Genomic DNA, 17,550 nt, shown 5'->3' with positions numbered 1-17,550 from the left:
ATGGTTGGAAGCTTAGTGTGTCCAGCTTGAGGATGTTCAGAGGATCTTTCAACCATGAGGACTGGTGTAAACTAGAGGCCCCCACCTTGGTGGGATCACTCATACAGCAGGACACAAAGTTGTGCCACATTGTGATGTATGCTGTCTTGATCAGGACCAAGTTGGTACAGTTCCATTCCCTCCTCTTCCTAAATAAGCTCTCTAATATCCGTGATGACTCAGATCAGTTTAATGAATGAAATGTGATACCCACTGAAGCACAAGGGGACCACCGAGGTAACCTTTCTACCTCAGAGAAAGGAAAGGCCCTCTTACCCTCACAGTCTTCACTCGTCGATGTTTCTTGTAGCGGGGTGAGGCCGCACTGGTGGTAGGTTCAGGGGACACTAGGGGAAAGGAAGGGACTCTCAGCTCACAGGACTTAGTATTATTACAGGGCATCTTTGCTTGATGTGGATAAAACTGCATGGATTTAGTACATGGGTCTAAATATCATCAGACTTTTCTGTCCCCTCAGCAACACCTAAACATTCAGCAGTTGTTTTTGAAATAATTGCGTCTGAGGCTTTATAGTATTTACAAATGCTTGGCCGGTAGCTTAGGCTTATTAATAACTTGATCTTTCACTTATATTAACCCATATCTTATCTATAGTTAGCCACGTGGTGTGGTACCTTTTATCCCTACAGTATTCTCATCTTGCTTCCTCTGGGTCTCGCTGGGGACTCCTGACTCTGCCCTTCCTCTTCCCTGCATTCTCAGTTTGGTCGCCCTGCCTGGCTACTGGCCAATTAGCCTTTTATTAAATCAATTCAAGTGACAAATCTTTACAGTGTACAAGAGGATTCTTCCATGGCAACTAAATCTAATGGAAAATATGGTTGGGTTGTCACTGGACTGTCTTCCAGGAAGACAAATTAAGGCCCCGTACAGGTCTGGAGAGAAATGAGGAACAGATATATTTTCCTTTCTATGAAATCTGAATCTTAAGCAGTGTGAAAGAATAGTTGTATCATGTAAGGATTAAATAAATCTTTCAAAAAATTTCTTTTTACATTTATTATATTTGGGATGCTCAACAGCTGGCAGTGCATCCAGCAGAAGTGACCCTTCTGCACCTGGTTCTCTCAGTCAACCATGAAGGTTCCAGGCTCAAATTATTGATCTCAGTCTTTACCACATGTGCTTTTACTGCTACACACTCAAGAACCACAGAAAAGTAACCTTATGATAAAAATCACAGAGTTCAATCAGTCTCTGAGATGATTTGAACGCAGGATAGCTGCTACTCTCATCAACCTCAGCTGGCCATCAGGAGACTTTTATCTATATACATGTAATAAAGGTCTGATCCACACCCTTTCTAGAGAGTCAACTGACTTTCCAGACATATTTTTCTGAAAAAGGTTCTTTTCTGTTCTCTCCACTGTTCTTTTCAATCTCATGAGCTTTGTGAGACAATAAATGATTACAGAAAGACCTGGAACACCCAGGACAAGATGAGAACATGTGTGGGAATTAGTCCACATTGCCTGGACAACGTGTTCCAGTACACAAAATAACCAATAAAGTAACTGGAAAAATGGACCACATGGGCCTCCAAGGTTTTCCAGACCAAGAAACATGGCAATAATGAAAGGGAAGTGGCTGGAGCGAGGGAGAGGGTGGCAAGAGGTAACAAGAACGGAGATGAAAGTCGGGGGGGCTAGAGGAGAATCTTGTCTCTCTGTCACACACAGGTCAGAAGAGGACAGTATGCATTGAACCTACAGATATAGTGCACAATAGGAAGTTAAAAAAAAAACTGCAGACTGTGAGAATCCAAGGGACGCAGACGTAGTTCTGATGGCCCTGGGCTGTGAGCCTACTGAAGTAGAAAAAGTAAAGCCACGTAGAGAAGAGAGACTCCTTAGAGCATAAACTCATGTCCCCAGGAAAGAAGAGACAGGTCAGACATGCCAAGAGTGAGAGACTCGAGTAGTGACAGCACAGGGGACAGGCACCTCCTGCAGGTGTCTGGAGAGCTGACCCCCTCGGGTGTATAACCTGTATTATGAGGAACATGGGCAATATTTTAGGAAAACTCACAAACACAGTCTCTGCATATTGGAGGATGAAGCAAGGATGTCTCTAAAAGCACCAAAGATCAACCAAAGGGCAGACCCTTTCTCATCCATTAAGTCAAAGGTTCCATGATAGATATCAGCCTGAAATCTCCCTTGACTGAAATCACCTAGCATGGCACTTAAAGACAAGGAACATAGACTGGTATAAGCTAAAGACATATATGAGGTCTTTACTTGTCAGGACATTGCCAGTGTTGCAATGAGGCCGTACAACAGAAGCCTGCTAGCTATTTAGCTGTCTAATCTTTGGTTGTCCTTTGAAGATGGACTAAATGATCAACAGAAGACCAAGAAAGCACTACTACAAATGTCCCAGGGGACCCAGGGACAGGATCTGCTCATTCAGTATCACCAGGACCACTTGGTAAGAAATTTATACACACATTTGAATGCACAGGGGCAAGTTGTCTCTCACCAGAGAGACTGGCTTTATCATAGACTGGAACCCCAAACTGTTTGTGGGCATTATGACGGCAAATCTCAGGAGTCAACTGATAGGTCAGGGCTCTGGTGATGCCTCTATGGCATTATCTTGACAAGGTTAACTGAGGTAGCAAATGGTTCAGCTGTTAGTACATTACTCCTGGACTGAGATCCATGACTGTAGAAGGAGAAGGTGAGCTGAGCATAAAGAAACACTCCTTAGCTGGGCGTGGTGGCGCACGCCTTTAATCCCAGCACTCGGGAGGCAGAGCCAGGTGGATCTTTGTGAGTTCGAGGCCAGCCTGGGCTACCAAGTGAGCTCCAGGAAAGGCGCAAAGCTACACAGAGAAACCCTGTCTCGAAAAAAACCAAAAAAAAAAAAAGAAACACTCCTTTTCTCTATTTCTGTTGCACTGGACCTCTGCCTCAGGCTCCTGTATCTATGGTTTCTCAGCAAATATGCACACCATACTCATGGTATCATGGGAAAACAAGCACTCCTTCTTTGGCATGTTTGGGTCATAGTATTTTATCACACAAACTGGGAAAGAACCTTATGCACAGATTCCATGGAGAGCTACTAAGTACAATGACAGGCTTGGACACTTGGTAGTGGTAAATGGGGATAAGCGCTAAGTGTTGAAAGACTGCCTTCAAATGACAGAGATGAACCCAAGAATATTACCCCTGACAAGGCTACCATGATGCCTTTGAAAAGGAAGAACACAGAAACCTCCTTCCATGACCTTGCCTCTGTTCTTTCCCATAAGCATAGGGTGTGACACACTACTCCAGAGACCCACTCCCCTTTGGTCAGACTAGAAATGCTGTTATCTGTTTCAAATTTTGTGCTCACTCTTGACAATTTTGACAATGACCATGCCAATCTTGAGCTTGTTTACATTCAGTTCATCTACATCACCGGTATGTGGGAGAAAGTAACAGAGAGGTTGCCTCACCTGTTCCTGCCTACACCAGGTGAAGGGACAGTGACAGAGACAAGATTGAGTTCACCTTTCTTCTGTTTCTTGTTACTCAATGTTTGCAAAAGGTGAATTTACATTACATTCTTAAATCGTGTGGTTGAATTTCAGCTGAGGAACTATGCAAGTCAACATTATCTACACAGGAAACTATGGTAATATCATCACCTTTCCCTCCTATCATACAATGATGATCCACAACTACCATATGTCACCCAATGAGATTAATGCATTTCAACAGTACCTTCTCTTTCAGTAGATGGTACATGGCCAGAAGTGTCTGCCTGGACTTGCGGTATTTCAGCATTCTCAGGAGCAACCATGTGCTGCTGTTGATGGTTCTTTTCCAATAGATTGTATTCTGGGACTGCATTAACAGTAGAGACAGTTATGTCAGTTTCATGGCAGAAAATAGAGGAAACCAGTCTGTTTTAGTACACTCCATGGCATGCCCATTCTCTAGGCACCATCATCAGAGTCACAGTGGTGTTTTAGGAGGATCACTGAGTGCACTGCACACTCCAGCATGCACTGCATTGGTGGTGTAGGCAAGTCTAAATTCACATCAATGTGGTGTTGTTAAAAGAAGAGCAACATGACTGTATTAAGTTTGCTTTTACCTGATAAACAATGTCCATGTCTCTCTTGGAGTCCCATAAATATGGTAAACTTTATAAACTCCCTCCTTTCTGAGTAGTGTTTACTAGGGTGCTATATACTGTGAAACTTCTCAGTGCAAAACATATGAATAAACATACATACATACATATAAATATATATCCATCCACATACACACACATGCATGCATACATGCATGTACACACACACACACACACACACACACAGCTTGACCTCAAATAAATGTACATATACTACCGAATTACTCTGTGGTATTTGTTATTGTCAGAACAGTCAGCTACATTTGAGTGAATCCAGGTAGCATGAGGTTGTGTTGGTTACTCATGCAACCAACGGTAGAGAATGTATTTATTTTCACTGTTTACCTTCACTGTTTACATGAGAAACTATAGAAGGGCCCTAGCTTAGCAGAAATATATGATCTTCCTCCAATATTTTCAACCTGCCTAGTGCCTATCAGTTAGTGATTCTCTAGATAGTGGACCACATTGAGAGGTAAGCAAAGCTTCCATATTTTCTAGAGATGCTCAGATTCAAAGTCACTCAGAGCCAAGTTGTCACATAATGGTTGGGATGAGTAGGAACTTCCCTTCCACTAGCCAGGCCTGGATATGTCCTCATCACGAACTGACAAGAACAGTAGCCAGGTGCATTGGTAATATAATAAACAGTGCCTGTACACGTCATTTTCTAGGTGACATCCTCATTGACCATGTGTACAGCCTTTATTAATTCTGGCTAAGATAGGGGTAATGACTACAGGAGCATCGAGAACGCACTATACCTGTTCATGCCTTTCTCACCAAAGTCCTATCTTCTCTATATTGCCGTTTAATTTTTCCAGAACAGATCTGTGTTCTAGTCTAGCCTGAAATTTCTACAGCAAAGAATGAACTTATGTCTCTCTTTCTTCCACTTCTCAAGGACAAGGACTAATAAGATTGAGACATCCTGGGCACATTTTGAGCAGAATTAGGAGTCAGACTCTGGGTTTAATTAGCAAACTGCGCGTGGTTATGCTAATCATGCACTGAGGCAACTGGGCCACAAGCTCCAGCCCATATTAGCATACTAGCTTTTCTTAATACAAACTACCATATAACAAAGTACTGAAAATGTAAACACACTGTGCATAAAATACTTTTGAAATGATGTTACTGAGCCATATACTCTTCATTGCTGAATATATATGTGTGTGTGTGTGTGTGTGTGTGTGTGTGTGTGTGTGTGTGTGTGTACACACATATATGAGTGGTCACACTGAAAACATGAGGACCAATCACCACTGAGAAGAAAACTCCTGGAGCATAATAGAGTGCACCCCATTTTTAAATATATAGTCTCACTGAGTGTGGTAGTGAACTCCTTGTATAACAGTTCTCTGTAGTCACAGGCAGGCAGAACTGTGTGATATCCAAGTCAGAAGGGTATATATGTAGCTAGTTCCAGGAGAGCCATGGATACATAGTGAGATAATGTCTCAAAAACAAAACACTATGTTGTCCAAAAAGTCCGACATCACAGATCAACATCCAGGTGGAGACTAGAGTTCTTAGTGGATACTGTGCCTAAATTGTGTTGCTTTTTGTGTCCATACTAATATTGTTAAACACCTTAAAGTTTTTCAGGTTTTACTGGAAGGAGCCCACGAAGTCTAGCACACATCCATCCTATCTCAATGTAGTGGTAAGCAAAGAATCTGTGATCTACACCACAACATGGGCTGTTTTCTTCCACACTTGCTAAATGTGTGCAGGCAGGGTATTAAATGCAGTCGTTGCACTGCATATGTGAAGATCCTCGTCACTTATTCTGGGCGTTGGTGTATTCATCTGCTTAGGAAAACACATATCAACTCACTACATATGGCTGTGGTGAGCTTTAAACACATTGTTATAGGTAAATCATGAATACTATTTTTTTCTCAAGGAATTTACAATTTTAATATAAACCAGCTGGCTCATTTCCAGTTACATTTTTTTTAATTTTATTTTTCTTTATTAAGAAATTTTCTACTCACTCCTCATGCTATCCACAGACCCCCTCCTCCCTCCTCCCATCCCCAACCCTCTTTCCCAAGCCACCCCGCATCCCCCAAATCAAGGTCTCCCATGGGGAGTCAGCAGAGCCCAGCTCACTGAGCCTAGGCAGGTCCAAGCCCCTTCCCACTGCACCAAGGCTGTGCAAGGTGTCACACCACAGGCACCGGATTCCCAGAAGCCTGCCCATGTACCAGGGACAGATCCCGATCCCACTGCCTGGGTGCCCCCCAAACAGTTTGAGCCAAACAACTGTCTTCCATGTCCAGAGGGCCTAGTCCAGTCCCATGGGGGCTCCACAGCCACCAGACCACAGTTCATGGGCTTCCACTACTGTGGTCCATTATCTCTGCACGTCCTCTCATCATGATCACAATGTCCCTCTCCTGCAGTATCTCTCCTCTCTCTCATCAATTGGATTCCCGGAGCTCAGCCTGGTGCCTGGCCGTGGATCTCTGTATCTGCCTCCATCAGCCACTGGACAGAGGCTCTATGATGACAGCTAGGTTATTTGCTAGGCTGGTCACTAGAGTAGACCGGTCCAGGCACCCTCTGGACCACTGCCAGCAGAACAAGGTGGGGTCAACCTTGTGGACTCCCGAGAGTCTCCCCAGCACCCTGCCTCTTCCTGTTTCCATGATGTCCTCATCTATCATGGTATCTTCCTCCCTGCCCTCCCACTCTGTCCCTGTTCCAGCTTGACCCTCCCATTTCCCTATGTTCTCATCCCCCACTCCTAAAAAAATTGTATTTTGTTTACTCAATCAACATAGATGGAGTAAACAAAATATAGTTTTTTAAAAAAAAGTCTCCCAGAACAAGAATGGAGCCTGTGCTAGACCCTCCACGGTTGTCTTATGGCCAGCTGGCATGGGGGCTCAGGTCCTTAATTTCTTTTTCACAACAGTTTTCCTGAAAATTGGGTTCAATGACATGGACATCTGTCTAGATAAAATAAGTTTAAACATAGCCTGGTGCACAAAATCCCAAACTAAGGAGGTCACAGCTAGACGTAGCAACTGTAGACACATGACTATGATTTCTTACTTGAGGTATCACTTTTTTTTCTAAATCAAACTCCCAACTGTCAATTGATGAATGTGTTTTGCTTACTGTGGTACACTAGACAAAAGACAACCAGTATTCACACAATTCACATCTAAAACATGTCTTCAGTGACTCTGGAATACATACCACATCTGTCTTTTCCTGGGTCCACCTGCAAAACACAGTAAAGAAAACACTTTGAGACTCAGATTATGGTGAGTTCTGTTTGTACAACACTTTGGCTCACGTGTTTGCTGGGCATTATTACACCAAGGATTGCCAAGCCCTTGGGTGGAAGATTCTGGATTAGTATGTCGTATGATACTGACAGAATATCTCAGGACGTCTTCTTTGTGACAAACACTAGTCTGTTTTTCACTTTTGCTGACTAGAGGCCACATCAGGTATCCCTATGTGTTTCGCCTCCACTGATGGTCAGCTAAGGTATATCACGACATGACAGAGCAACTCTATATCTGGTTACTATGATTTGTTTGTTTGTTTGTTTGTTTGAAACAAGAATTAACCTTTATTGAGCACTTATTATGTGCCAGGACAGATTAATATCTTTTAATATTTTAAGGCAATTAAGTAAATATTGTTATTGCTACTTTATTGAGGAAGGCAATGTAGACACAGAAAGGATACGTTTGCCAAAAGTCACAGAGCCAAGAACTCCCAGTTTTTCCAGACAGGAGGCTTGAAGCTCAGAGCTCAGGTTGTCATACCACCGGCTTTCTTTGTAGAGTCCCTCTGTGGCCCATGGGTTGGAATTCCTGGTCAGTGGCCACTCCCCCCCCCTACATGACCGAGCATGTACTGCCAAAATGATTAGTCATTCCAAGGCTTTATGGCCTATGTAATCCATGCGCTGCATTAGGCAATCTATGCGCATACGTGGCATAGCTACATATGCCCTCGGGCAGGGGAATCCATAAAAAGCTAGTCACAGGGGCCGGGCGGTGGTGGCGCACACCTTTAATCCCAGCACTCGGGAGGCAGAGGCAGGCGGATCTCTGTGAGTTCGAGGCCAGCCTGGGCTACCAAGTGAGTTCCAGGAAAGGTACAAAGCTACACAGAGAAACCCTGTCTCGAAAAACCAAAAAAAAAAAAAACAAAAACCGAAAGCTAGTCACAGCCTCCTGTCCCCTTCTTCTCCTCCCCCTGTCCCCACAGATCTTCCATAGGTCCAAGCACATTCTCTTCTGTCCCTCCTTCCCTAATAAACTCTGAGAGTGGGTTTCGTGGTGCCTCGAACCTTTTCTCGCTCGGTAACAGTGCCGCTTAATGAATAACATCGTGCCGCCACATAAAAGCCAACACCACGTGCTCTTTTGCTCTCCCCAAAAACTGCCGCCGACGCCTGGTTCTCCCGCGCCCGCCGCCGGGGTTTGCTTTCGAGGGCGCTAGTTCAAAGGCGGCCTCAGCTTCCCACGGGTCTCCCGGAGACTGCATATTCCCTGCCTAGTCCAGGGCGTCCGATTCGCAAGGCCACGCCTTGTTCTGATGCCTCGGGAGTCCCTCTCTCTCTTCCGGGCCCACAGTCCAGGATGCCAGCGGCGGCATCTTAGAAAAAAGACCTTAGCGTCCAGGAACCGGGCAGGGCGTGAGGAGAGCGAGGCCGGGGTTTTCTGACACAGCAGGGGCTGACGTGGCAGGGCTGGGGTCTCCCCATCGCCACAACAGGTTTCTCTCCGCTGCCCGCTTCCTGCTGCGCGCCTCGCGAACAAACGCCCCGGGCTCCGCCTTTGACTTTCCCGGGCAGAGAAACCCCGCGGCCCGGTGGCTCTCCGGTGCCTCCCTGCATGGCCGCCCTCTGCGCTTGCGCAGACCGTAGCTCGGGTGCCCCGGGAGGGCCGCGCCTGCCCGCCCGCGCCCAGGCTTCCTGCGGTTTTTCACAAGCTGGAAGCGTGGCTGGCTGCGTGGTGCCTCTCTTCTCTCCTGGCGGCAGCTGAGCGGGGGCGAGGTTGACTTGAGGACTCCGGTCTGCACATGGTGTTGGCAGGGGCTTCCGGAAGGGGAAATACCGTTTTGTTGACCCCAGATGGCCCCGGGGCTGGCCGGGGGCGGGGGTGTTGGAAGAGGACGTGAATTCTGACTGGAAAATGTCCCCCCTCTCTTCAAGGAGGGCCCCAAACAGGCCCCGTCCGGCCTCCTCTCGAGGCCAGGATCTTAGGGAAGGGTGTGTCCATGAGTTGGGTAGGACCCCCTTACACACGCGCGCGGGCGTACACACACACACACACACACACACACACGCACGCACGCACGCACGCACGCACGCACGCACCCCAGTCGAGGCCGAGGGTTTCGTGGTCCCCGAGGATAACGTGCACTTCCATGTGTTTGAGTCAGGCATACTGGTCTACACCTGTAGCTCCCGCACTTGGGTGGTAGAAACGCAGGAGACCAGCAGTGTGAGGCAAGTCTGGGTTGTATGAGACCCAGTCCTACATGCCATAGTTTTAGGATATTTAAGGTATTCAGAATTGTAATCGCCCTTATTTAAGACCTCATAGGCTTAGGATGAGTTGGTGTTTCTGTGTTGAGAAAAAAATAGCCCCATCTCTGTTGTGATTTCTAGAGTGGTACAAAAATATCTAAGTTTCCTGTATTCTACTGATTATTATGATTACTATATTACTACTATGCCCTTTTATGAGGCACTCTAATAATGTACGTGCATCCCATGACTTAGAGTTCTGAGCAACTGGACACCCTATACTGGGGCATATGAAGCTTCCACAACATTGATCTTTGGGGAACAATCAAATTTAACCTAAACCAGAGGCTCTAGAAGTCATAAAAGCGGGAGACCCTTACGTGAACATTCAAGTCTACATGGATGATATGCCTATCAACTTCCAAGTGAAATTTACATACTTTTGTCAAAAGCGGAACACCATGCTCCCAAAGACATCCTGTCCCCTTGACTCAAAATCAATACCTGACATAAGCATGTGTGGGTGTTCTATGCAATCACTAATCTGGTCAAATTCTGTTTTCCCTTCTTCCTAAATATACTATTTAACACCCATGATAACCTAACCAACTTTATTTTTCAAGTGTGAGAGCCACCAAAACCTAAGGGAAGAATCATTAAAGCAGCTTTTCACTCTTTCATAAAGAAACTGTTTACCTTTGTCAAAGAACTGGGGGACTTCTGTACATCAGTTGAAGATGGTGTTGCAACTTGATGTTCAGGTGTAACTAGAGGGACAGAAAAATAACTGTCAGTTCATGGTACCATTTACCCACCCAAGCATCTTTACTTGACATGGATAAAAGTGCATGGCATCAGTACATGTGATTAGACTTAGTTAAGCGACTACTGGACTGTTTTTCCTAATGGCAAATGTAGGCAAAGATTAAAAAAATAATAATAAACAGGGTTTTTTTTTTTCCTGCTTTCTAGAGAATAGGAATCTAAAGCAATGTGAGAGTCTGTGTTTCAATATGTAACTACTGAATGCATGTTTTAAAAAGCTTTTATACATTTATTCAGTGTGGGAGGGAGCACATCAGAAGACAACCTTTGGTGGCCAAGTCTCTCCTTCCATTAGGTGAATTCTGGGGACAGAATCAAAACATCAGGTCTGGTGACAAGCACTGATACTTACTGAGCCATCTCACTCTCTCCATTAAAATAAATCTCACAATTAAACAACATATCACCATCAATTCCTGAGATCATTTTGAAGCCCAGAAGAACTAACAATCCCTTCAGCATATCTCACAAACATATTTCAACCTCCATCAATTGATACATTCTGATTCTGCATTCACCACAAAGAACATAGAATTTTAGCCTTGATAACATATACATTTTACTGGGGAAGTGAATTTAGTATGAGGCATATGGTGTAACTGTATTGATCCTTCATCCTTTGACATACAACAATAATTTACTGAAGAGTGGAAAGCAATAATAAGCATATTGTGTCTTGTTTCTCCTTCTAGTCTTTTCTTACTATTCTATGAACCTTTGTATTCATGTGTTTTGTGGCATCCAATTTAAAACCAGCAGTGATGGGGAAGAATGATTGTCTGGATCCTGTTGATCATTCAAGTCCTTTAACACAGTTCTACATGAGAGTTGCTTCAAGGGTGATGCATACTCTAAAAACTGGGTAGATATTCTGGGTACTTATGTGTCACTCTTTCAGGGTGTATAGCTCACAAGGTCTCTGTACTTCTAAGGGCCACATTTGTATTGCCATTAGACACCAATCAAAGATCTCCCCATTTGTAATTGTCTTTAGGCCAGGGGTAAAGGTGAGTGTCCCAACCCTAAGTATCTGTGAACTGATGAGAAGTACTGGTACTTCCTTATAATGACTAGGATGAAATGTGACACTGATGTAACAATACCTGTCCTGGGCTATGTCATAAAGTAGATAGTACCTAGGACTTCTACAGACTTGCAGATATCCTGACATGTGTTTAGAGACTCAGGATAGTGGGCAATATGTCTGGGTTCACATCTTGGCTCTTCTACTTAAGCATATTCTCTCTCTCTCTCTCTCTCTCTCTCTCTCTCTCTCTCTCTCTCTCTCTCTCTCTCTCTCCCTCCCTCTCCCTCCCTCTCCCTCTCTCTCCCTCTCTCTCCCTCTCTCCTCTCTCTCCCTCCCTCCCCTCCCCTCCCCTTCTCTCTCTCTCTCTCTCTCTCTCTCTCTCTCTCTCTCTCTCTCTCTCTCTCTTTCTCTCTCTCTCTCTGTTGTGTTATTCCACCCTGGGAATTCACATAGTCAATAAAGAAGAACATGTGTCTATGCTGTTGCTGAGTCATTTAATGAATATAACCCAAGCAGTGTCAACACTTGGGAAGGTTAGATATTGTAAAATATCCTGCTATCCAAAGTCCTGAATTTTAAATTCCCAGGTCACTGTTCTTCAATGGCATATGACTGATAGTCCTAAAGACCTACATTTCAAATTTACCAATCTCTATTGAAAAGAGGTATAGATTTTTAAATGATTCCTATGTTGACCTAAGTATACAATCAATCAAATGTCCATGCCTAAAAATAGCCAGCATTGTTCTCTAGAATATTCTAGCTACTTTACCATGGTCAGTGTATACCTGTTTAATGAAATGAACCCCAGAATTCTTGATGGATTAACATTACATATTAAAATGTCTAGTATTATAAGATCATTGAAAACATACAATCTTAATTAACAGCTCTTCACAAATATGAACATCTCTATATTTAGGTTTTGAACAATTCATGAAGACAGCTATAGCTCTGAAAGAGGTCTTCTATTCACAACCCTGGAGCAGTTCTGGGGAGCTAGCCTCTTCTGGACTGTATTTCAAAGTATTTCATAGAGAATAGAATATACATAATACATAATAAAACATAATTCTAACAACACAGAAGTTATAAATATTTAAAGATATTTTGAGAAACATTAACCAGTCTAATTGAAGTATTCAATGGCTAGTAATGTCATACCTCGACTACAGCAGTTCCCCATTATACTCTAATTCCAAAACAATATCTCTGTATCTATAAGCGTGTATATTGGAGGCAAGTCGCAATATATACTGGCACTCTGCACTGCGGTGCGAACATATCTAAGTACATGTCAGCAGCATGTCATAGAACGTTCATTGTGAACTCATCATACTGTGACACCCAACAGCTGCTATCTAGGCAAGTCAGCTCATATAAGTCCAAGACTACAGCCTGGGTTATTTTAAATGCCACTGTACTTTACTTCATGATGGCCAACTACAAAGTAAATGTTTTCCCTACACACACACACACACACACACACACACACACACACACACACACACACAAACACACACACAACTTGCCCTCAAGGAAATGGATGCACTACAGAATTTCTCTGTGGTGTCTATTAAATGGCAGAAGAGTGAGCAACATGAGTGAACTCAGGTAGCATGAGGTTTGTGTTGGTTACTCATGTAACTAACAGTAGAGAATGTATTTATTTTCACTGTTTACCTTCACTGTTTACCTGAGAAACTATAGAAGGGCCCTAGCTTAGCAGAAATATATGATCTTCCTCCAATATTTTCAACCTGCCTAGTGCCTATCAGTTAGTGATTCTCTGGTTAGAGGACCACACTGAGAGGTGAACAAGGCTTCCATATTTTCTAGAGATGCTCAGATTCAAAGTCACTCAGAGCCAAGTTGTCACATGATGGTTGGGATGAGTAGGAACTTCCCTTCCACTAGCCAGGCCTGGATATGTCCTCATTACGAATTGACAAGAACAGTAGCCAGGTGCATTGGTAATATAATAAACAGTGCCTGTACACGTCATTTTCTAGGTGACATCCTCATTGACCATGTGTACAGTCTTTATTAATTCTGGCTAAGATAGGGGTAATGACTACAGGAGCTATGGTGATATTTTATTTGTACTGAAGTGTGATTTTATTTGTATGTTTAAATAAAGTTGCCTGGGGGTCAGAGCTAATAACAAGCCATAGCAGAAGCTGGGTGGTGGTGGCACACACCTTTAATCCTGATCACATGACAGGCAGATCTCTGTGTGTTCAGGAATACAGCCAGCATGGAGACACATGCCTTTAATCTCAATACCAACCATAGAGACCTAGAGGTCTGTATAGACTGGCAGTGACGAGGGGGTCATGTGGTTGGGTTTACAACCAATAAGAAGGCAGAACAGAAAGTCAATAAAAAGACAGACACACAGGAAGTAGGCCTCTTTCTGAGGGGAAGGACAGCAGCGGCAAGAAGGTTAAGAAGGTGGTTTTAAGTCTCAGCTCTTAGCTACTGCTCTGACCTCTTGGGCTTTTGACTCTGCATTTGGCTCTGTGTTTCTTATTTAATAAGACTGTTACATCTACAACAGTGCCTATACACATCGTTTTCTAGGTGGCATCCTCATTGATCATCTGTACAGCCTTTATTAACTCTGGCTAAGATAGGGGTAATGACTACAGGAGCATCGAGAACGCACTATACCTGTTCATGCCTTTCTCACCAAAGTCCTATCTTCTCTATATTGCTATGCTTTCTTTTTTATTTTTTCAGAAAAGATCTCTGTAGTTTCTTTTGTTTTTTACTCTTGCTTTTTGGGGGCCCACCATCCAGCTCCTAAATAAATCACATAGAGGCATATTCTTTCTTATGAATGCCCGGCCTTAGCTTGGCTTGTTTCTAACCAGCTTTTTAACTTAAATTATGCCATCTACCTTTGCCACTGAGCTTTTATCTTTCTCTGTTTCTATATACCTTTCTTTACTTCTTACTCCACAGCTTACTGTGTAGCTGAGTGGCTGGCCCCTGGAGTTCTCCTCTCCTTTTCTTGCTCCTTGATTTCTTCTCAGATTTCTTCTCCAATTCATTCTCTCTGCCTTCCAGCCCTGCCTATCCTTTCTCCTGCCTAGCTGTTGGACATTCAGCTCTTTATTATACCAATAAGGTGTTTTAGGGAGACAAAGTAACATAGCTTCACAGAGTTAAACAAATACAGCATAAAAGAATGCAACATATCTTTGCATCATTAAATAAATATTGCACAGCATAAACAAATGTAACACATCCCAAGCTAATAATCCACAACACATCAGGTCTTTGGTATTTCCTTCAGTCTGCAGAGATAGTCCTGCTGTCGAGTAACCATTCTGTACACTATGAAGATTTGTCACTGTGATTGGTTTAATAAAGAAGATGACTGGCCAATAGCTGAACAGGATAAGCTTAGGTAGGAGAGCCAAACTGAGAATGCTGGGAAGAGAAAGGGTGGAGTCAGAGGAGTTGCCAGCCCAATGCAGAGGGAGCAGGAGATGTAGGTAACATGCTAATAAAAGTACCGCCACATGCAGAGCATAATTGAGGTACATGGGTTAACTTAAAATGTAAGAGCTAGTTAGTAATAAGCCTGAGCTATTGGCTGACATTTATAAGTAATCTTAAGTCTCCATGTTGATTATCTGGGATCGGGGGTCAGGAGAGGAAAACTCTGCCTATAAATGGCACCCAACTTCCAGGGCCATGTTCCTCCACATAAAGCCTGAGCGAGCTTTAAAAAAGGTTCTAAACACACAGAAATGGAGCCAGACATGACTTCCTAGTCTTGTGTCTCTCATGCCTGCTGCAGTACAGTGACAAAGCTCCTGGCAATGGCCACCACACCATGAACTAAGCCACACGGTGGGTTCCCATCACATGGGGCACAGTAGAGAGAAGTATCTCCCAGCAGCATACTGCATGGCAGGTTTAGGGTTTTTGCAGACAGAAAAGGTTACAGATACACAGTAAAGACAGATTCAGATGAAGACTTCTAAATGGATAACAGCATGTTTTAAAATATGCATACCCTTGGGATAGAAAAGATAAAGTGTAGAGAAAGTCCTTTAAAAAGGAATAGAGTACTTTAAAAAATATAACAAGTCACATAAAGATAGGAAATATCGGGCTGGAGAGGTGGCTCAGAGGTTAAGAGCACTGCTTGCTCTTCCAAAGGTCCTGAGTTCAATTCCCAGCAACCACATGATGGCTCACAACCATCTGTAATGAGATCTGGTGTCCTCTTTTGGTTGACTTGTGTACAATGCACAATCTATATTTATATTGATACAGATATGGATGTTACCATTAAAAGTCTATATATTTTCAGAACAAGGGGAACAGACACCAATAAAAATGGATGGACCAAGGTGATCTAGCATGCAAAACAGCTTCAAAGCTGCTGACTAAGATGATCCAGCCTCACAGACTACTCTAGCCAAGACTTAACAATTATCCTGATTTTCTCAAAGTTCCCTCAAAGATTAATAGTGCCCCAAGAAAACAGGAAGCAGTCTATAGAAAACAACATCCACATTCCCAAAATATTGGCTATGGATGTTTGTTATAATTTTAGGGGGGTTGATTACAAGTTGTTATTGGTAATGGTCAGAAAAAAAGCTGACCAAAAGAGATTAGATTCAAGATTCCATTCTGAAAAGAAAAAGGGAGGATATAAAAATAATAGAATAAAATGATAGATTATTGAATCTATTTTTAAACCAAATACAACTACCAGTCTTAAATATTTTATATTGGTATGAGTGTTTATATATTGATACAAATTTGAAGTTAATTTTGTAATACTGCATGTATGTTTCTACTCTTGTTTTGGTTATTATGCTTATGCGTCTCATTTTAAAATGTAATGTATAATTAAAAATACAGATTAAGCCAGGTGATGGTGTTACACACCTTTAATCCCAGCTAGAATTACATAGTGACCCTCACACAGCAATAGTGGGTGACTTCAATACACTTTCTTCAATATACAGGTCATCTAGATAAAAACTAAACAGAGACATGCTAGTGTTAAATAATGCCATAAACCATATGTACCTAGTAGATATCTAGGAAATATTTCATCCAAACACAAAAGAATATACTTTCTTCTCAGCAGCTCATGGAACTTTCTCCAAAATTGACCATACAACTGGACATGAAGTAAGTCTCAATAGATATTTAAAAAAAAAATGGAAATAACATTCTGTATCTTATCTGAACACCATGGATTAAACCTAGATATAAACAACAGCAGAAATGCCAATAAGTGAATGGAGACATGGAAACTAAATAACTAACTACTGATGAAAATTGAGTCAAAACAGAAATCAAGAAAGAAATTTTTCAAATTGAATGAAAATGAAAACACAGCATGCTCAAAGCTATGAGACACAAAGAAGGCATTCTAAGATGCAAGTGTCCACATATAAATCAAACAAACAAAAAAAACAAAGAGATCTAATGTTGGCAACTCAATAGTAAACCTGGAAGCTCTAAAAAAAGAAGGAAAAAGATAATATTGTGAGATACTTGATTACACTGTATGAAAATATGTCACTGTGATTAGTTTAATAAAAAGCTAAATGGCCAATAGCTATGCAGGATTTTGGGGGCACAGAGTATGTTGGAAAGAAAGACAAAGATGCTGAGAGATGGGAATAAACAAAACATGCAGTAGGAGAAGTAACAGACATGACTCATAGCATGACATAGATTAATACAAATAGGTTCATTTAAGTTATAAGAACTAGTTAGAAACAAGCCTAAGCTACAGGCCAAGCTTTAATAATTAATAAGAAATCCCTGTGTCATTATTGGGGAGCTGTTGGTCCCAACAAAAAAATCTGTCTATAAATGGCTTCTAATGTGGAGGGTATGAATACCCAAACATAGGGCCTGAGAAAACAAAAAATAAAATTATGGGCAAAGAACTAGTCCTGTAGTCTCTCCGGCAGGCTAGTTCTTGGCAGTGTACAAAGACATGGCTTCAGGCTGC

General features: G+C 42.6%; 1 protein-coding gene across 1 annotated transcript in view; it reads right to left on the bottom strand.

The window, feature by feature from the left end:
• The window catches only part of LOC143268227 (uncharacterized), a 76,347-nt gene that overhangs the window by 5,494 nt on the left and 53,303 nt on the right, over positions 1-17,550 (bottom strand). The window contains exons 3-6 of the mRNA XM_076549373.1: positions 10,397-10,467; positions 7,405-7,429; positions 3,777-3,899; positions 316-386 (exon numbers count right to left, since the gene is read on the bottom strand). Of these exons, the coding sequence (XP_076405488.1) occupies positions 316-386; positions 3,777-3,899; positions 7,405-7,429; positions 10,397-10,467 (290 nt within the window). The remainder of the gene's footprint in view (positions 1-315; positions 387-3,776; positions 3,900-7,404; positions 7,430-10,396; positions 10,468-17,550) is intronic.

Source organism: Peromyscus maniculatus, chromosome 12, assembly GCF_049852395.1.
Source record: "Peromyscus maniculatus bairdii isolate BWxNUB_F1_BW_parent chromosome 12, HU_Pman_BW_mat_3.1, whole genome shotgun sequence".
Taxonomy (NCBI): Eukaryota; Metazoa; Chordata; class Mammalia; order Rodentia; family Cricetidae; genus Peromyscus; species Peromyscus maniculatus.
This window is presented reverse-complemented; position numbering and strand designations above follow the sequence as displayed.